At 43.7% G+C, this 20127-nt stretch overlaps 1 protein-coding gene across 3 annotated transcripts in view; it reads right to left on the reverse strand.

Moving 5' to 3' along the window:
- Positions 1–4876: 4876 nt before the first annotated feature.
- The window catches only part of LOC137423458 (sphingosine 1-phosphate receptor 3), a 24837-nt gene continuing 9586 nt past the window's right edge, over positions 4877–20127 (reverse strand). Inside the window, exons 1-3 of one of the 3 annotated variants that reach the window (XM_078771231.1) lie at positions 13705–13936; positions 10875–11509; positions 4877–6300 (exon numbers count right to left, since the gene is read on the reverse strand). In XM_078771231.1, the coding sequence (XP_078627357.1) occupies positions 5656–6300; positions 10875–11501 (1272 nt within the window). In that variant the 5' untranslated portion in view covers positions 11502–11509; positions 13705–13936 and the 3' untranslated portion in view covers positions 4877–5655. Of the gene's footprint in view, positions 6301–10874; positions 11513–13704; positions 13937–20127 lie in introns of those variants that run through there. The other 2 variants (XM_068110658.2, XM_068110662.2) reach the window with 2 other exon arrangements.

Here is a 20127-nt window from a genome sequence, read left to right on the forward strand (position 1 = left end):
ACGGGAAGAAAATCCGATGAAAGTTGCCGTTTATAGAACGAAATGAATTCTCAAAAGCCTGTAACTTCAAGGCCATTGAGTCTCTCTCACGCCTTTATCTCCAATCTAACTCACCATATGATTTCATTTTTATCGATGGTTTTACTTTTAGACTCGGTGTCAGCAATAATTGAGAACAATCCACACACGCGGGAAAATGCAGAGATATATTTTTTTAAATCGCGTCATGGTGTATCATACACCGCCCAACATGACAACGCCGGCAATGTGTCGATATATATTAAAAATTCGCTTTTGCTTTTCCGTTATGATATATTACTATTTCGTTTGATGATAGTCGTCACAAAAACGTCAACAATGATGCCGACATATATTTCTTCGTTTTTATTTCATTCAACATATTAGCCGGAAGTAAAATATGTTTCAGGAAATTACCGAGAGATATTTCTTCGTTTTTTTTATTAGTTATGTGCGCATACACTTTAAATAGGTTTATTTGAAATCTTTAATTTTCCACAAACATTCCACACACGCGGGAAAATGCAGAGATATATTTTTTAAAATCGCGTCATGGTGTATCATACACCGCCCAACATGACACCGACGGCAATGTGTCGATATCTATTTTAAATTCGATATATCATTTCATTTTTCACAGTCGCTAACATAGTTTTAGACTCGGTTGAAAAAAAACGAGAAGAAAATCCGATGAAAGTTGCCGTTTATAGAACGAAATGAATTCTCAAATGCCTGTAACTTCAAGGCCATTGAGTCTCTCTCACGCCTTTATCTCCAATCTAACTCACCATATGATTTCATTTTTATCGATGGTTTTAGAGTCGGTGTCAGCAATAATTGAGAACATTCCACACACGCGGGAAAATGCAGATATATTTTTTAAAATCGCGTCATGGTGTATCATACACCGCCTAACATGACACCGACGGCAACGTGTCGATACATATTAAAAATTCGATATATCATTTCATTTTTCACAGTCGCTAACATAGTTTTCGACTCGGTTGAAAAAAAACGGGAAGGAAATCCAATGAAAGTTGCCGTTTATAGAACGAAATGAATTCTCAAACGCCTGTAACTTCAACTTCAAGGCCATTGAGTCTCTCTCACGCCTTTATCTCCAATCTAACTCACCATATGATTTCATTTTTATCGATGGTTTTGGACTCGGTGTCAGCAATAATTGAGAACATTCCACACACGCGGGAAAATGCAGAGATATATTTTTAAAAATCGCGTCATGGTGTATCATACACCGCCCAACATGACACCGACGGCAACGTGTCGATATATATTAAAAATTCGCTTTTGCTTTTCCGTTAAGATATATTACTTTTTCGTTTGATGACAGTCGTCACAAAAACGTCAACAATGATGCCGACATATATTTCTTCGTTTTTATTTAATTCAACATTATTAGCCGGAAGTAAAATATGTTTCAGGAAATTACCGAGAGATAGTTCTTCGTTTTTTAAAATTAGTTATGTGCGAATACACTTTAAATAGGTTTATTTGAAATCTTTAATTTTCCACAATATAATTTACTTGCCATTTATCATTTGATGATTACGAGACAAATTCCTCTTGAGGATCGTGACAATTCATGCGCTGCGTGGAAACTTCTATTTCCAAAATGAATGAGACGATCGATGAAAAACGCAGACTTGAACAGGATGCAGCAAGAAAACGAATGAGACGGGCGAACGAGTCCATCGACGAACGTCAATGCAAACTTGCGGGGTCACCCGTGGGAATCCCACGGGCATGGATGTGTGTGACATTTCGACATATTGAGTTAGATGCTGCACATTCATTTTTACAAAATGGTTACTGGCAAGTCATCAGATCCAGAAATGGTGTAAAAACCACCGTTTAGAGGCCATTTTTCCCCGCAAAGCGGGGGTTGGCCTTTTCGGGGACCGTGGTAGTTGTTGTTTTTTTGTCCCCTTTTTGAAGCAATGTTTTACGGCCGGATGCCCTTCCTGGCGCCAACCCTTTTTGCCGCCTTCAACGACAAACAGGGAATTACCAGTGAACTGGTACTCAATTAGCCGACCTCGGAAGGATGACAGGCTGAGTCAACCCCCCTGGCATTAATTCGGCGATCGACCGAGATTCGAACCCAGGATCCTAAGCCGGCACCCTAGCCGCTAGCCCAACACCAGAAATGGTGTCATGAACACAATTTATTTACGCACAAGCACAAAAGCAAGACGGGCCGATTTCCGATTCCGACGGGCCGACGGGCGAGACGGGCCGATTTCCGATTCCGACGGGCCGATTTGGAGCAAGAAAAAGAACGAGACGGGAGAAAAAGGAGAGAAACGAGACGGGGAAAGCCGATTGGAGAGGCGAGTGAGGCGCGATTGGAGAGGAGTGTGAGGAGCGATTGGAGAGGCGAGTGAGGAGCGATTGGAGAGGCGAGTGAGGAGCGATTGGAGAGGCGAGTGAGGAGCGATTGGAGGGGCGAGTGAGGGGCGAGTGAGGAGCGATTGGAGAGGCGAGTGAGGAGCGATTGGAGAGGTGAGTGAGGAGCGATTGGAGAGGCGAGTGAGGAGCGATTGGAGAGGCGAGTGAGGAGCGATTGGAGAGGCGAGTGAGGAGCGATTGGAGAGGCGAGTGAGGAGCGATTGGAGAGGCGAGTGACGAGCGATTGGAGAGGCGAGTGAGGAGCGATTGGAGAGGCGAGTGAGGAGCGACTGGAGAGGCGAGTGAGGAGCGATTGGAGGGGCGAGTGAGGAGCGATTGGAGAGGCGAGTGAGGAGCGATTGGAGAGGCGAGTGAGGAGCGATTGGAGAGGCGAGTGACGAGCGATTGGAGAGGCGAGTGAGGAGCAATTGGAGAGGCGAGTGAGGAGCGATTGGAGAGGCGAGTGACGAGCGATTGGAGAGGCGAGTGACGAGCGATTGGAGATGCGAGTGAGGAGCGATTGGAGAGGCGAGTGAGGAGCGATTGGAGAGGCGAGTGAGGAGCGATTGGAGAGGCGAGTGAGGAGCGATTGGAGAGGCGAGTGAGGAGCGATTGGAGAGGCGAGTGAGGAGCGATTGGAGAGGCGAGTGAGGAGCGATTGGAGAGGAGAGTGAGGGATTGGAGAGGAGAGGAGTGTGAGGGATTGGAGAGGTGAGGGATTGGAGAGGAGAGGAGTGTGAGGGATTGGAGAGGTGAGGAGTGCTAGGTGGAGAGAGGAGAGTGTCAGGTGGAGAGAGGAGAGTGTCAGGTGGAGAGAGGAGAGTGTCAGGTGGAGAGGAGTGAGGGGTCACATATTATGTGAAATAAATAAATTGTGTTCATTACACCATTTCTGGATCTGATGACTTGCCAGTAACCATTTTGAATGTGCAGCATCTAACTCAATATGTCGAAATGTCCCACGGGTGACCCCACTATATTTCTTCGTTTTTATTTCATTCAACATTATTATCCGGAAGTAAAGGTTCACATGTTCATTTCACGTGTGCAAAAACAAACTCCATTTCACGTGTGCATGGACATGAAACACAGACGGGAAATTGCTAAGAGATATTTCGTTCGAAGCAATTATACACCGCCCAAATAAAATATTTCACCGATACACCGAGCGAATTTCAGCGAATTTCAGCGAATTTCACCGAGTTTCAGGAAATTACCCAGAGATATTTCTTCGTTTTTATTTCATTAGTTACTAGCAGAAGTACTCAGCGTTGCCGGGCGGGGGAGGGGGGGGAGGGGGAGGGCACGTACACTTTAAACATGTATACACATGTGGGATGTGGGATATATACATGTGGGACGTGTGTGTGTGTGTGTGTGTGTGTGTGTGTGTGTGTGTGTGTGTGCGTGCGTGTGCGCGCGCGTGCATATATGTGTGTGTGTGTGTGTGTGTGTGTGTGTGTGTGTGTGTGTGTGTGTGTGTGTGTGTGCGTGCATATATGTGTATGTGTATATATATGTCTGTGTGTGTGTGTGTGTGTGTGTGTGTGTGTGTGTATGTGTGTGTGGGTGTACATGTGTGTATGTGTATATATATGTGTGTGTATATGTGTATGTGCATATGTGTATGTGTGTTGGTGTACATGTGTGTGTACATATGTGTATGTGTGTATATATGTGTGTATGTGTATATATGTGTGTGTCTGTATGTGTATATATGTGTGTCTGTATGTGTATATATATGTGTGTGCATGTGTGTGGGTGTACATGTGCGTGTACGTGTGTGTGTGTGTGTATGTATGTATATGTGTGTATGTGTATGCATGTGTGTGCGTGTGTGTCTGTGTGTGTGTATGTGTATATGTGTATGTGTCTGTGTGTGTATATGTGTATTTGTGTGCATGTGTGTGTATCCATATGTGTATGTGTATATGTGTGTATGTGTATATGCATGTGTCGGTGTACATGTGTGTGTACGTGTGCGTGCATGTGTGTGTGTGTGTGTGTGTGTGTGTGTGTGTGTAGGTGTACGTGCGTGCGTGTGTGTGTGTGTGTGTGTGTGTTTGTGTGGGTGTGTGAATAAGAGAGAGACCGAATTGTGAGATACAGAAATGAAAAAACGAGGTGTGTGTGTGTGTGTGTGTGTGTGTGTGTGTGTGTGTGTTATTGTGAAACAGGTGCAGCATCTAACTCAATATGTCGAAATGTCACACACGTCCATGCCCGTGGGATTCCCACGGGTGACCCCACTAGTATATATATATATATATATATATATATATGTGTGTGTGTGTGTGTGTGTGTGTGTGTGTGTGTGTGTGTGTGTGTGTGTGTGTGTGTGTGTGTGTGTGTGTGTGTTTCATGCGAAATTATGGCATTGTGAGTCTGACCCTGAAGGTCGACAAAAAGCAAGGAATTGCCACAGCCATGAGAAGGCGTCATAGAGGTCTGATTTTCAGGTCATTTTATTTCAAATAAGTTTTTATATTCCTAAAAAATACAACTTTCACACATTTAAAGTAATATCGGTCAGGACACCAAAGCATTATCAAAATTAATTTGAAGAAAACAATGGAATAAAAAACGTATTTTGGTTATTTACCACTTTCAGAGAGAGTTTCAAAGTTTCCTGAGGAATATATTGGGTTGGCTCAGAAAATGGAGCTGTTACCCAGCGATACAAAAGTCCTTCGTTGAAACCTCATCTTCATGTGATATGAACTCAGCATTACTGACACAAACTGAGATTAATTCTGGCATTTCCCCGTAGCTCATGCAGGCAATTTCTGGCATTTCTCCATAGCAGTGCCGCTTGAACGGCACATAAGCCAGCCTGTTTATTAAAAAAAGTTTGAGAATGTCGAGATGGAAGAGAAATGGTGGGAATCAAAATAAGATTACCCAAACTGTTATCAGGAGAGAGGTAATGTGAATCAGAGGAAAAGGTATGAAAGGAAGAGGCTGCATTAGAGATGGACAGTAGTTTTTTGCATTGTAGCTGGGTCTTAATCTGAAAGTGGTCTTTTCGCAGAATTATAGCCTGGGTAGGCCCTTTTGTGTACAATCAGTGCCTGGGTAAACCCTTTTGTAAGTGGGCCCTGTTGTGTAGCTAGTGCTGGAGTAGACCCTTTTGAAGAGTCAGTTCTTGAGTATGACCTTTCAAAGAGCCAGCGACTCGGTAAGATAAGCTTGAGTGTGACCCTTTCACGAATGCTGAATAAATTGGAGTCAGGAGACTGGAAATCGATGATTCTTGGAGGGAGATAACATGAGAGGAAATGTCATGCTGATGGGAGATGTAGGGCTTTGAACAGGGCTTTGAATAGGGCTTTCAATGTTCTCCCCAGTGTTGATGGCATTCTTAACCTTGCCTGGTCCAAATCCTCGGCGGAGTGGGCTACATGGTCCTCCTGATGTCCGGGTGAATGTGCTCGCTGAAGATCCGGAAGATGGACCATCTGCAGACGAGGTCGAAGACTTCTTATGCGAACAACAGCAACAGATGAGCCGTTTAAAGGCCCGGCGCATTTCACGACTCGACGCAGCGTAGATCACAGGATTGGCCCCTGAGTTGAGAACGGCCAAAATGATAACTGCATTGGCCTTGAACAAAATGGGACAATCTTCGCCATTGCAAGCAACATCCACGGCAAGGAAGGCAAAAAGTGGAGCCCAACACACGATGAACACCCCGACGACGATGATGAGTGTGCGATGAAGGGCCAGTGAGCGACGAGAGGTTTGGGAACCAGGGTTTTGGTTCTTTGAGACGTTGCCATCCCCATTGCAGACTGCCCGGTAGATGGAGATGTATAGACACACAGCCAACACCATCACCAATGAGAAAAGCGAGATGCAGAAGAGCAGGTAGCTCTGTGGGAGGCAAACAGGATATAATTCACTTAGTCTATGATAAAACTTTCCGATACTGTACATTTCCAGAACTAATCTTTACAGACGTAAAACTCAATGCATTTTACAGCTGCCGTACTGTTTTTCTTGACAGCAATATTAATTTAAAAACTTTTATTCAATAAATCATAACTGTACGCAGATTGATTTGTCTAAAATCGAAAGTGTCTGCATTGTGTTTCCTTCTGTATATCCATGTATTTTTTGTAAAACGAGATCCAAAATGAAAAGCACTACTTTCAAGCCCAGAACAAATGAATTGCTCCTTCTCAAGGTCAGGATTTGAACCCAGGCTGGACAGCTTAGAGGTTTTTTGTTTGTATACAAGATTGAGGCTCGTGTAAGAGCTCAGTGTGCATACCTCTAGTCGAGGCCATCTTGCCAGTCTTACTTTGCCACTGATGTTGGATGTTGTTTCATCACAAAATTTCGGGAAACTCGTCAATTATGAATTCATAGTAAAGGTCCATCAAAAATGATGGGTTGGATCAGATTATTCGATGGTGCAGCCTCGTGAGCGTGCCAAAGTCTGGAGCCTCGGCCTAGTGTCAGATGTGCTTATATCTTCTTTATTTATTAGATATCCTATAGATGTAAATGAACACTTGTTTTACTTTACGCACATTGCACATCATGTGCAGCAAATTTCACCTCCCTGCACATTGTATATATTGTTATCAAAAAAAAACTTCTGTACACCGCCCTTGAGGCTTGGGTTTCAAGCCACTGTCTAAAATTCCAATAGAAGAGACATAATTCCTATTTTATGGAAAATGTTTTTTCGAATTTGTTTTATCCTAAAAAATTGACCGTAGTGAACACACTATAGTGTTAAAAGATTGGCCTTTAAAACTTACCCTTATTAGAGGGGATAGACATCTGTACAAACACACAAACTGACATTGTGTTTTTTCGGTAGATTCTTTCATATTCCGTTTACAGTTTGCTTCGACATGTGAGATATTGAAATTTAAAGTTGCACAAGTACAATACTCACACACGTATATATATATATATATGTCCAGTCGTTTCTTTTGTTTGCAGCATAAGGCTGTGAGTAGCATCAAATAGTTGGGGGATGTAGCAGGGCTACTGATACCTGTAGGTTAGAGCTGGAATTTTGAATTTACCCCAGGTATCCTTGTGATAGCTCACCTACTCTCTTCATGAAGGGTACTTAGTCCAGGACCTGACTAACATATGTATGCAAATAATTTAGGAGAGGATAACTCAACTGTTATAGGCTAATATCACCCCCAGGAACAACCTGGGATGTGTGCCAAAATCTCTATCCGGGGCAAAAAGCCCGAAAATGACCACGCCCTTTTAAAAATGACCACGCCCTTTTTCATAGGAAGTGCTATTTCCGACATAGCTCTATCTTCTATACCGTTGGAGCTACAGATTTTCTGAGGTGCTTAAAATGTGCAGAATAGCCATGTTTAGGAGGTCAAATATTTCCAAATGGGTTTTCTATGAGAAAATGACTAAAAAGCCCTGGATTCTCTACCTCAGTGCTGTGGAGAGGGCAACTTCACTGTTCTTCTTTTTTGGGAGAACAAACTACTGTCGATGGACACCATTATTCCTGCAGGACTGCTATCAACTGAAGGAGAAGTTCCCACTCCTGTACGACTCCTACATGAACGGTGGATTTGTCGTGAACACGACCAAGAAAGGTAGTGGAGTGCCGTTTGACCAGGCGCTAGAGCAGTGCTACAACCGGCCTGCCAAAATAAGTGGTGGGATAATTGGGGTCACCAGGAAGAAGGAGGCAGTAGCTCTGTGGGGAATCATCAAGCATAAAAAAGACCAGTACGTTGACCTCCTGAAGATGAAGGATGATGTCGAAGGAGAACTCTCACTTCACCACGACTTCAACCCAAGTACTGCAACTAAGATAGTTGGGATGGTGCAAGACATAGAGGATTATCTCCTGAAGGTCTGTAGTCCTCTACAAGACCAGGTAGCGCTGAAGAATATTCTCACTGGAGAAATTGTGACCAACGTAATCGTAGACAAGTTGTTGTGCTGTATCAAGGAGGGCAGCGCTGCTTGTGCTAAATTTATCGATGATCGACTCAGAAATAGGTCGATATCGATACACTCAACTATTAGCAAAATCAAGTTTACATCCCCTAAGACCACCTTAAATTTGGCTCCCAAAGCAGACATCAAAGATGAGACAATCAAAACTCTCATGTTTATTGAGTATGGGTGTCACCGGGGGTTCACTGTTGAGGAGCTACTCCAGCATGAGATCACCAACTCTGCGTTTTTCTTGGTTGACAAAGATGGTTACTTGAGGAAGAGTGCCAAATCACAACTTGGGACTGAGCTGCTGAAGTTGTGCCCACTAATAGATAAAAAAGGGCCAGAAACCTCCCCACAAACCCATGCCAGAGTTATCGACTTCATGGCCATGGTGAGAAAAGTCCCCTTAAAGAAGCTTGATCTGCCCGTCAAGACATTCCATGACTTTGCTATTGCCTTGACATCTATGGTCACCAACGCTGGGCACAGCTGTGATGAGATCCACATCGTTTTCGACGCTTACAGAGAGGACAGCATCAAGAAAGGAGAGAGGGGGAGAAGAGGAAAGTCAACAGAAATGGTGGTCCTTGATGTGATATCACCGAACCAAAAAGTTCCAGTGGTATTAGAGAACTTTTGGTCGTCTTCCATCAGCAAACTGCTTTCCAGGCATTCTATGTTGAGTGGCTCACCACCAATTATCAAGGCACCAAACCGCTATACCTTGGTATATCACCACAGTCATGGTTGGTGTCAGCTGGGTGTACTTCTCCATTCCCTCGGCTCAACTGCACACACGAGGAAGCTGATGACAGGATGATGTTTCATGTGCAGGACATTCTAAGTCACCGGTCAGGACCTACATCCTTGACGCTGTCATCAGGTGACACAGATGTCTTTGTGTGCCTGTTATACCACATCACAGTCAATTGGAGAGATATTGGCCTCCAAGAGCTCTGGCTCGTCCGCAACTCAGGAGTGAAAAGATCAATATTACCACTCCATGATATCTGCACAGCCCTGGGAGACGAGCTCACAAAGTGTCTCCCAGCACTCCATGCGCTGACTGGGTGCGATACAACCAGCAAGATATCAACTAAACTTGCAGCCCTGAACGCTGTCCGCAAACTAGGAAATTCCTCTCTGATCCTGAATTTCGACTGCCCACAGCTAACAGAAAGCACAATAGAGATGGCGGAGACATTCTTGGTCAAGTGTCTCAAACCATCAACAGACCTGGAGATATTTGACGACCTGCGTGTCGCTGCATTTGATAGCAATGCCCTCAAGATGGACTTTGAGAGAACCACTTGCACCTCAACTAATGCAAGAAAACATATCCAAAGAGGCTATTACCAACAGCAACTGTGGGTCCAAGCCCCATTTAGAGACGCCACCTTGATTATGAATGCCGAGTCTTATGGTTTTGTAAGAAGGGGCAGTTTATTAGTCCCTGAGATTGTGATCTCAAAACCCGAAGGCCTGCCAGATCCCTGTAGGTGTGGCAAGTGTGCTCGTAAGAATGGGTGTCCATGCAGGGTAGCTGATTTCAAGTGTTGCAAGTACTGCAATGCAAAGGAGGTGATTGTTGTAAAAACCCTATCACTGAATGAACACTGCTCATCATCCTCATAACTGGACTCTGTTGTGTTACTCTTCATGTTCCTGTTCCCGACCCTGGTTTATGTGACACATAAACAGTACTATTGTGGTGTTCAAAGTTGTATTGTTGGCTGTTGGGCAAATTCCCTGCTGATCTTTGAAACATGAAGCTCTCTCGGTACTGCTGCCTACTAAAGGAATACGTTTTTTTTTTTTTTTCATTTTAAGTTAACATTCCATTGATAATAGTATGATTGAAAATACAATTTCTTTACAATAATCAAATGCTCGCTTTCTTTACTATGATATGGCAATTCCAGTATGTAGGTAGTTGTATGGTAATAAGTTGACCTAACGCTTTTTAGTCATTTTCTCATAGAAAACCCATTTGGAAATATATGACCTCCTAAACATGGCCATTCTGAACATTTTAAGCACCTCAGAAAATCTGTAGCTCCAACGGTATAGAAGATAGAGCTATGTCGGAAATAGCACTTCCTATGAAAAAGGGCGTGGTCATTTTTAAAAGGGCGTGGTCATTTTCGGGCTTTTCGCCCCGGATAGAGATTTTGGCACACATCCCAGGTTGTTCCTAGGGGTGATATTAGCCTATAACAGTTGAGTTATCCTCTCCTAAATTATTTGCATACATATGTTAGTCAGGTCCTGGACTAACTGTGGGATCTTTAACATCAGCCAACTAATGCCAGAAGGTGGGTCACCCAATATACTCTCCATCTGAGGGATGGCAAACTCATTGATTCCATGCCCTACATATGAAGCACCATGGTGGCAGTTTATAGCTGGGTCTACATTCAAACCCAGGTTAAACAGTTCAGAAGTAAGTGTGCATACTCCTAGGCTATCCAGCCTGTCCGTGTATATCCAGTAAAACTCACCTTGGCATACAATGGTAGGATGATGGAGCAGTCATCCATGTTTCCAAGGCAGTTCCAACCAATAATAGGTAGGGCTGCTAGCAGACCAGCACACAGCCAACATGTCACAATGACAATGGTCACACGTACTTGAGCAATCCACTTGGGCCCTAGGCCCGTACCACCACCAGCCATTGATGCAGGCTTAAACTTTCCAACAGCCAAACAGCGCTCGACAGCAAGTGCCAGGAAGCCAAAGACTGAGGCAGCTAATGCAGCAAAACAGCCGCCTTCCCGGGCAAACCAAGCTTCTGGACTGAGGGTTAGTGTCCTCGACCCCGACAGAGCCACATTGGCTGCATACGCGGCAGCGGCCATCATGTCGGCAACGGCGAGACTGCCAATCAGGCAATAGGAGGGCGACCGGAGCTTTCCTGCCCGGAAAAGGGCAGCCAATACCATCAGGTTTTCCAAGGCGACGAGGATACATAGGACGATAAGTGCAGCAACCATGGCCCATCCATCTGAGGAGCTACCCTGTGATCTATGGGCCAGTTTGCCAGTGTAATTGTAATGAAGAAAGACAGTGCATTCATCCTTGAGGCAGATGGATGGTGAGAATGGTGAACTGTTTGCAGGAAGGTCCATTGTACCTCCTGCTTGAGAAAAGAAAAGAAAGGATGGGTGTAGATATTAGAGTACAATGACTAGGAAGACAAAGAAAATGCTGATGTTGGCATAATTATTTTATATAGCTATACATATTTCATGATGCCTTTCTAATACATTTTGACTGCTGACATTATTCAAGAGGAACATAAAAGGAAATGTTATTGACATTCAATCTATATCAATAATAAAATATAAAAAGACTTTACGAGAAAGAGTTTTCAAATTAATAGTGCAAACTGCGAAGGTAAAGTTAACGTAACATTTTTTGTTAAATTTTATAAAATTAAAATTTAAATATTTATAAATTTTATGTTAAAAATATTGTTAATTTAGGTAAAATATTTATGTAATAAAAAAATTAATAATAAAACGTTAAATTTATTTATTGTTAAATTTTATAAATTTTAAATTTAAATATTTATAAATTTAATGTTAAATTTATTGTTAAATTTATGTAAAATATTTATGTAATATAAAAATTAATAAAATGTTATATTTATTTATTGTTAAATTTTATAAATTATAAATGTAATGTTAAATTTAAATATTTATAAATTTAATGTTAAATTTATTGTTAAAGACAACCAAAATGCTGATGTTTGCATAATTATTTCATATAGCAATACATATTTTATGATGCCTTTCTAATACATTTCGACGACTTACATTATTCAAGAGGAACATAAAAGGAAAGGTTATTGACATTCGATCTATAATATCAATAATAAAATATAAAAAGACTTTACTAGAAAGTTTTCAAATTAATAGTGCAAACTGCAAAGGTAAAGTTAACCTAACATGTATTAGATTAAATCTGCATCACAATATTGAACAAGAAAAAGAGCAATCAGAGATTGCAAACCCTCGCCAGGATGTATTTTCAGTGGTTTTTAAGGCTTCTGTGTTAAAACAAATATGGCGGCCAAACCACGTGACCAATGACGTCACCATTATTTTTTTTCTAAACTAATTTATTCCTAGATTATGCTCAAGAAATTTCATCTTGATCGGATGAAGTTTTGTACTTGTCGAATTATGACGTCATAATGGAGGCACCTATGACATCATCATTAACATATTTTATTCCCCATGGAGAGTTCTTTACAATGAGCCATGTCTCAATTTTTTCTATTCAGCGCTTTCCAAGATATAGAGGTGCAACGTTTTTCGATTTTTCAAAGATGGCGGCCAAACCATGTGACCGATGACGTCATTATTATTTATTTATTTTCTCCACCATTCCGGAATTTACAACCATTGATGCATTGTCTATTACACCACCCTATCTAACATGTTACATTAGTTATTTATGCTTGTTCTATGTGTCCTTTATGATGTCCTTAAAACAGTGAGTTTCCTGTTTGGAATGATTTTCCATTTTGTTTGAATGCCGGTTTGGCAGACAGTAAAAAAATTACCTCACTCCTCTGCACATTTCAGAGACAACGTACTGTTAAACGGCATGTTTTTTTTCCGATTCTTGCTCCAATTAGTGTTCAAAATATAACACTCAATTTAAATTTAATTGTTCCTTGATCATAAACTGATGCGTAGGGTAATATGAAACTTAATCATAAAGTGGCCTTTTAAACTGGACTTTTATGGTGACTGTATGTTATATATTACATATGCTGCATATATAGCCTGGTGTTGTTAGGGTTAGTGTGGCAAGCTTGAGATTGCAGAGACTTAATTCAAGCTCCTGTCGTGCCATTGAATTAACACCTGGTAGGTTGACTCAGCCTGCCATCCTTCCGAGGTCAGCAAAATGAGTACCAGCTTTCTGGGTTGAATAAGCCATTCACGTATCCTGCGTTGGAGTGGCAACCTGTCCAGGAATGTGCCCAATAGCCTGGGAAACTGCTTCAGTAGCATCACATGCAAAAACGAGTGGTCATCATATATACATATTGTCCTGTTCTCCGCGGGGTAAACAGCCCTGGTGACGAATGGCCGATCGAGCTTTACACTCCGAGGCATTCAGTCCAACTATGGCGGTTATTTTATACGCACGAGGGTGTAGTGGAGGGTAGCGAAGCTTTGTGCAGTACTAACAAGTGTGCAGACAAGAAAGGTGCAGTACTAAAATTCCTATTTGGGGCGTACACGGACTCGTAAAACAGACAAGGGGAAAAGGAAAGTGAAAAATAAAGTGTGTGTTGTGTGTTTGCCTGCACACCGCGGTCTCCTCAAGCGGTCCCCAAACTCCGCCTGCCGCCGCACGTGTCCCCACGTCCATGCACAGGAAAACAGGCCCGACGCACGGTCCATTCCCCGCCTCTGCCAAACAGGAAGCGAGCAGGCCCGCCCTCCTTCCTGCTCGGCCACACCGAGCCCCGACGATCTTCTCAGCACCGAGGTGAGACAAGGGAAGGATGCGTCCACCGAGGGTATGCATGAACTGCGCCTTCCTGCATTGCCAACCACGAACCAAGCGAGTCACAGCACACGAGTCCCGACCGCCTGCCCCAAACGTCGAAAACCAAGAGAGGAACAATAACATGCGACCGTTCGCTATGGATGTCGGGACCGAGAGAGAGAGAAAATGGCGATGCTCTGCCTTTTCGTTCCTGGTCCTGGAACCTTCTATCATGACGTCACACATGCGCCAATCAGTGAGCGCCATTGTAGCAGTCTCTGGTCATGACCAATCATCACCTCTCGGGGTGGGCCCCACAACTCTGTTTACTTGGTGTTGCGATGACTCGGCTGGTGGCGTCAGTGGTATTTGAATGTGCTGGTTCTGGTTAATTTTATTGAGTGCTATTTAATTTAGGTGCGGAGTGCATGGCTGGTGTTGCAGATATCATAAGGAACAAAGGAAAAACCACAGAGGCAATTTACACACAGGGAATCGACCCTTATACGTTACCTAATTAGCATAGCTCCACCACTGGAGGCAATTATACACTCTTACCGGACACACGGAGCTGACTTGAGTTACAGGTTTCTTCGTCTTCATGGCAGTCGGAGCACACTACAATCCTACCTGGCCTAAGGTATTTCATTGCCTACCCCCCATAAACGTAACAATATACTGTATACAAGTTGAACGATTGTGTCTGAACAGGGTAAACATTAACCACAGCACGTATAATGCTAGATGATACCTCATTTAAGAGTTCTTGGTTTGGATAGTGGAAGCAAAGGTCTACAAACATCATTATTTATCACATAAAATCCACATAAATGTACCACATATTTACCACAAATCCCCCCCCCCCCACCCCCCACATAGAAAAAGTAATGGATGCATTATATACCGTTTTTTTTTGGTTAATTGACTCGATTGTTATTATCTTATGTATACTGGACTGAGATTTAATTGCCAATTTGGACCCACCATTAGCATCATTACAGAATCGGTGATGCAGTATTCTTGCATATTAGGCCAGGAGGTTCGATTTTGACCATGACCATGGTACAAACTGTAAATTCCTAACGAACTTCACACTATGGCCAATTGACTCAGTTACTTGAGTATTTGTCACAAAATGGTCACTAGAGGGCACTTCTGTTGCACATTGTGGTTGATGACTCGAGTGGAATAATCTGGGAGACTGCAGACCTATTAGCATTGATTGTCACGTCAAAGATGTTAAAATGGAACTCAAATTATTCACACCTCCCTGTATGCACAGTGATAAACTAAATTCTGGTTTATCATGAAAACCAACGAATCAAGGCCAGGTTAAAACACTGTGTGTAGAGCATACCAACAACAGAGCTCAGACATGCACACACACACACAAACAAAGCTGCTCGAGGGACACTTTTGAATCTGGAACTTCTTTAGCATGTATTTCTCCTGGAGGAGCTTGCAGAGCGTGATCCATACGACTTGTGTTTCCCCATGTGATGAACCTTATATTCACACAAGGAACTTTAGTGCAGGAGGAGGCCACCATTCCTGTGCTACACCAACCCCAAAAACCATCACCCATCCACACACAAGCTACCTACAAGTCCTGCCAATGTCCCTGTACCCCTCTATCTCTAATGCGTGTAGGTACCTATCTACACCCTCTGCTAAATTCAGGTTTTGACAGTTGGTTTGTTTATGTTGTGATATATATATATATATATATATATATATATATATATATATATATATATATATATAAATATGTATGTATATGTAATATGTATGTATATACGAGTATATATATATATATATTGTTGCGGTTTTGAGTTTTGTACAGTCAGTATAATAAAGGTTAAAATTTCTCCCTCATAGTTAGTCACACAAGCAACATGTAGCCTCGCGATAGTGTAGTTATTTCTCAGTATTTGTGAGCTGAGTCCTTTTCCTATGTTAGTTCTGCGTTGAGTAGAGTAAGGAGAATAGGTCCTACTTCTAATGACTATCCCGCCTCCCTAGCATCATGCCCCTTTGCACTGCCTTTGGTTCATTTTGGGCGAATTAACACGAGGCAGGCCTAGGAGGGTCAGGGCGGGGCCGAATGAGGGGCGTCAGAGGAGCTGACGATAAGCACGAGCCGCCCACCAGGGCTCAGAGGGTGTGGCTGCAGCACTGCGTCACAGGGCGTGGTTGGAAGGTTCGAGAGGGTTCAAGAAGGTTCGGGGCGTATCTATATAACCCGTCGCGCAAAGCCCCCAGGAGGACTGATGGGACGACTCACAAGGACTGAAAGAGGACTCGTTGACGAGCAGGAGTTGAGAGCGTCAAAGGACACGTGAGTGGAGAGCGTCAAAGGACTCGAGAGTTGAAGGAGCACGGTGAGCCGAAGAGGACTTTGAGAGATACGCGATTGGCGGAAAACACGCATGAACCAAGATACGCGCTAATATAAAGTGACGCTCAGTTGAGCTGGAGGCCGAGCTGCGTACAGTGCATTAAGTTACGCGAGTGGTAACGGCTGTGTAACTGCCAGCCGCGCTGAGAGACGCGTATTTTCCGTCCTACCTCATCGGCTGCCTTTTGTTCGGGAGACGCGCTACGAGGACCCTTCCACCGCCTGCTTGCCATCTTCGCGGGACGTGCTGGGACCGTGGAGAGCCGGACGGGGCCATTCCTGGACGACCACGTCGACGCGTTTGGCCGGAACTTCAACCTGCCTGCAATTCCCTGTGTGAATGTGATGGGCCCGAGTCTGGGGGTTAAGACTAAGACTGTTTAAGTGCTGCTCTGTGTCTCTGCGTCCCGATCGTTGTACATACGTGTGGGAATAATAATTAAACCTGTGTTCTTCCTTTTCCATTCGATCGTTCCTGTGATTTCCTCATTGGCTAAGCGTGGTACGAATAGAACCGCTCGAATCGGGTTCCACTACCTAAAACTGCACGGACCACTTGGTACTCAATCCGCTCGGTGTGCCCCGATCGCACGTGGCTCGTGCGAGGCTTGCTTCCTTGCTTCCATGGCGGCGCAGGGATTTAGGTACGAGCGAGACTTGGTCCCGAAACCCTACCTTGCGTTTTGCCCGGAAGAGGCGTTTCAAGTCTCCCGGTTCCGCCAAGCCCAGAAAGAACAAGGGGATTAATCCCCCCTTGGTAAGGGGAAGAAGGGCGGCGGAGAACCGTAACAATATAATATTATATATATATATATATATATATATATATATATATATATATATATATATATATATATATATATATATATATATATATATATATATGTATATAACTATATATATGTATATAACTATATATATGTATATAACTATATATATGTATATAACTATATATATGTATATATATATATATATATATATATATATATATATATATATATATCTATATTGTTACGGCCTGGGGTGCGGGTCTACTACTAGGGGCTTAGCCTCCATTCCCTTCCAAACTTACTGGACCTGCGGATGCCACGCACAAATAGCTTCAAACTTCGGCAGGTTGCGAAACAGCAACTATGAACGCCAATTGGTTCATTGCGCGATAGCTTACCTGTACCACGTGACGGTCCCAATCGGAGAACGTACCTTCCCTCTGGCGGTGTACAACTTTCTTTTGTTCCTGGATGGAAATTTAGACCGCCGAGCAAAACCGTTTGTACCCACCGGGCGAATGTCAATTTTGTTACAGCCAAATGCTAACCTGGGTGCGAGCAATGGTGGACCAATGGAAGAAAAGACATTCACAGACAGAGAGAAAGGAAATGTTTAACGATTTGATTCATTTACAAATATTTACAGTGAAACTTATCAATTGGAAAGAAAAAGGGACAAGAGGCAGAAATGTAGCTTATTCAATGCCTTATTACCATCACTGCGAATAAACACAAGGCGCCAGTACACATTCATGGGCGAGGGGAAAACAGACATTGAGCACCTGTTGCAAAATGGTTACAAGGTTACCAGATGCTTCTTCTCGCGATGCCTTTTGTCCCGACCTCACCAACAACCACCTGGCCGGCAAACAGCAGTCCTCAACACGAGCAGGTAATGAACGTTGGGAATTCGGCACAGTGAGTGTGTCGGGAACCATGCAGGGAAGAGTGCCAGGGACACGTAGAGTAAGCACATCATGATATCGTGCAGGGTAGAGTTTGTTGTGGCCTCGTGCAGAAAGTGAGTGTCGTGCACATGTGCACCAAGAGAGAGTCCGACAGCCAGCAGAGGGCAATCACGTGCAGGCACGTGCAAGGTTAACAATGTCCAAGGCCAAAGATAGAGTCCAAAAAGCACGTGTGCAGCTAATGTAATCCAAGGCGAAGAGTAATGCAGGCACGTACTGAGTGAACCCAGCAGAGAGAGCGAGAAAAAAAGTGTGCAAGGCCTTTTGTCTGGGCCCTGGTGTGGGTGGGTCTGCTGTTCGAGGGTGTCTGGGCTGCCGATTGGTGGAGCCCATCACTCTGCCCCTTAAAGCTCCCCTGAAGTTCCTCAGGCCCTGATTGGTGGATATCTCAATGGTCTTTGGTCTGTCTTCTGTCCTTCAAGACTTTGAATCAATCTGTGGATGCAATCTTTGTGCATCTGCCTGGTTTATTATCCCTTATGAGTGGAGGGCCTATCTTTCCCTTCCCCAACGCATAAAGACATACTAACCCGAAATAAGGGGAAGGAAGGGCTAAGATAATGGTCTGCTATGAAATAACCATATATATATATATATATATATATATATATATATATATATATATATATATGTATATATATATATATATATATATATATTGTTGCGGTTTTGAGAACCCCTCACTTGTAAATACTTGTAAATAATAACTCTTGTAAATATCCCAGCATTTAATAAGGTCGCACCCATAGCTAGTCCATAAGCAACACGTAGGTCACCATAGGACTTTAGTTATTTCCTTAATATGTGTTTCAGATAAGGCTGTGTTCCCAATAGTTGCATCTGCGTTGCATTAATTAAATAAGATAGGCCCCATTCCATCCATTTTGCCAGCCTCTCTCTCTCCAAATTGTATTATGCGCCTCTGCCAGCCGTAGCCGCCTCAGCGCTCGCTCCAAACGCCATTACGCACGCGGTCAAGCTGGAGAAGAAGGGGGCGGAGTGCCAAGGATGAGGCGTGGCCCTGTCAACGAACCAACCAGGGCGGAGGTGAGCTTACTGGTGGGCGTGGCACGGCTTGATCTCTAAGCGCACTATATAAGCGCACGCACCAAGCCCTTGTACGGACCGCGAGGGGAGCTCCATTGTTGAGAGAACTGCGCCGGGGATTGCATTGTGAGGACCGCGAGGGAGTGATCGATTGCATTGTACGACCTCCTTTCGTAACGAACTTAGCCACATGCCATTGTTTACGGAACTGTGCGAGGGTACCCTCTGAGACGAATGTTGAAAGAGAGAGAGTTGGCACGCATATTACGTATGCCGCATTCCAGTCCCCCACTATATCTATAAGGTCCGGTCGCGCGCCAACGACACCAGCTGCCTGCCATTCTTTGCTGCAGACCCGGAGCCTGGAACCATCTGCTTTGACCTTCTCCTCCTACCACTACCCTCCCGTGTAAGTCTGTTTGTTTGTCCGGGGTTGTAAGTAAGACTGTATAGTTAAGCTTGCCCTGTGTCCTTTTGCTCTGTATATTGCTTTCATTTCCTCTTCTTGTATATAATTAATAAACCCACTCTTTGTTCTTCCCTTACTCTGGTTTCCTCTCATTCGATCGTTTGCGTCTTTTCTCAATTGAATACATCTGGCACGATAGGAACCGCTCAGGATCGGGTTTAGTTTTATTGTTAACGGCTCGGGCCGCGGATTGCTAACCTCTCGGCAATTTCCATCTTGTCCGTGGTTCGAGCGGGAGTTATTTCCCTGCTCGTGGTCGGGATTGGTAATTAGGTATTTGGGACGCCAAATTGACCAATCACCCTACCTACCCAAGACCGACCGGGAGGAGCGTAATAATTTCCAGGATTGGGGGACGGCCAGCTTAAAAGACAAGGGGATTACCGCCCCCCCCCCCCCCCACCCTGATAAGGGGAGCGCCGACCGCCGGATCCGCAACAATTTATATATATATATAATTATATATATATATATATATATATATATATATATACACATATATATATATATATGCGGGTGTCTTCTGATACCTCAGGGAGATGGATGCCCCTGCCTTGCATAACCCCAGGTCTAGCACCTGTCAGCCCCCCT

Source organism: Myxine glutinosa, chromosome 1, assembly GCF_964187855.1.
Source record: "Myxine glutinosa chromosome 1, kmMyxGlut1.1, whole genome shotgun sequence".
Classification (NCBI taxonomy): domain Eukaryota; kingdom Metazoa; phylum Chordata; class Myxini; order Myxiniformes; family Myxinidae; genus Myxine; species Myxine glutinosa.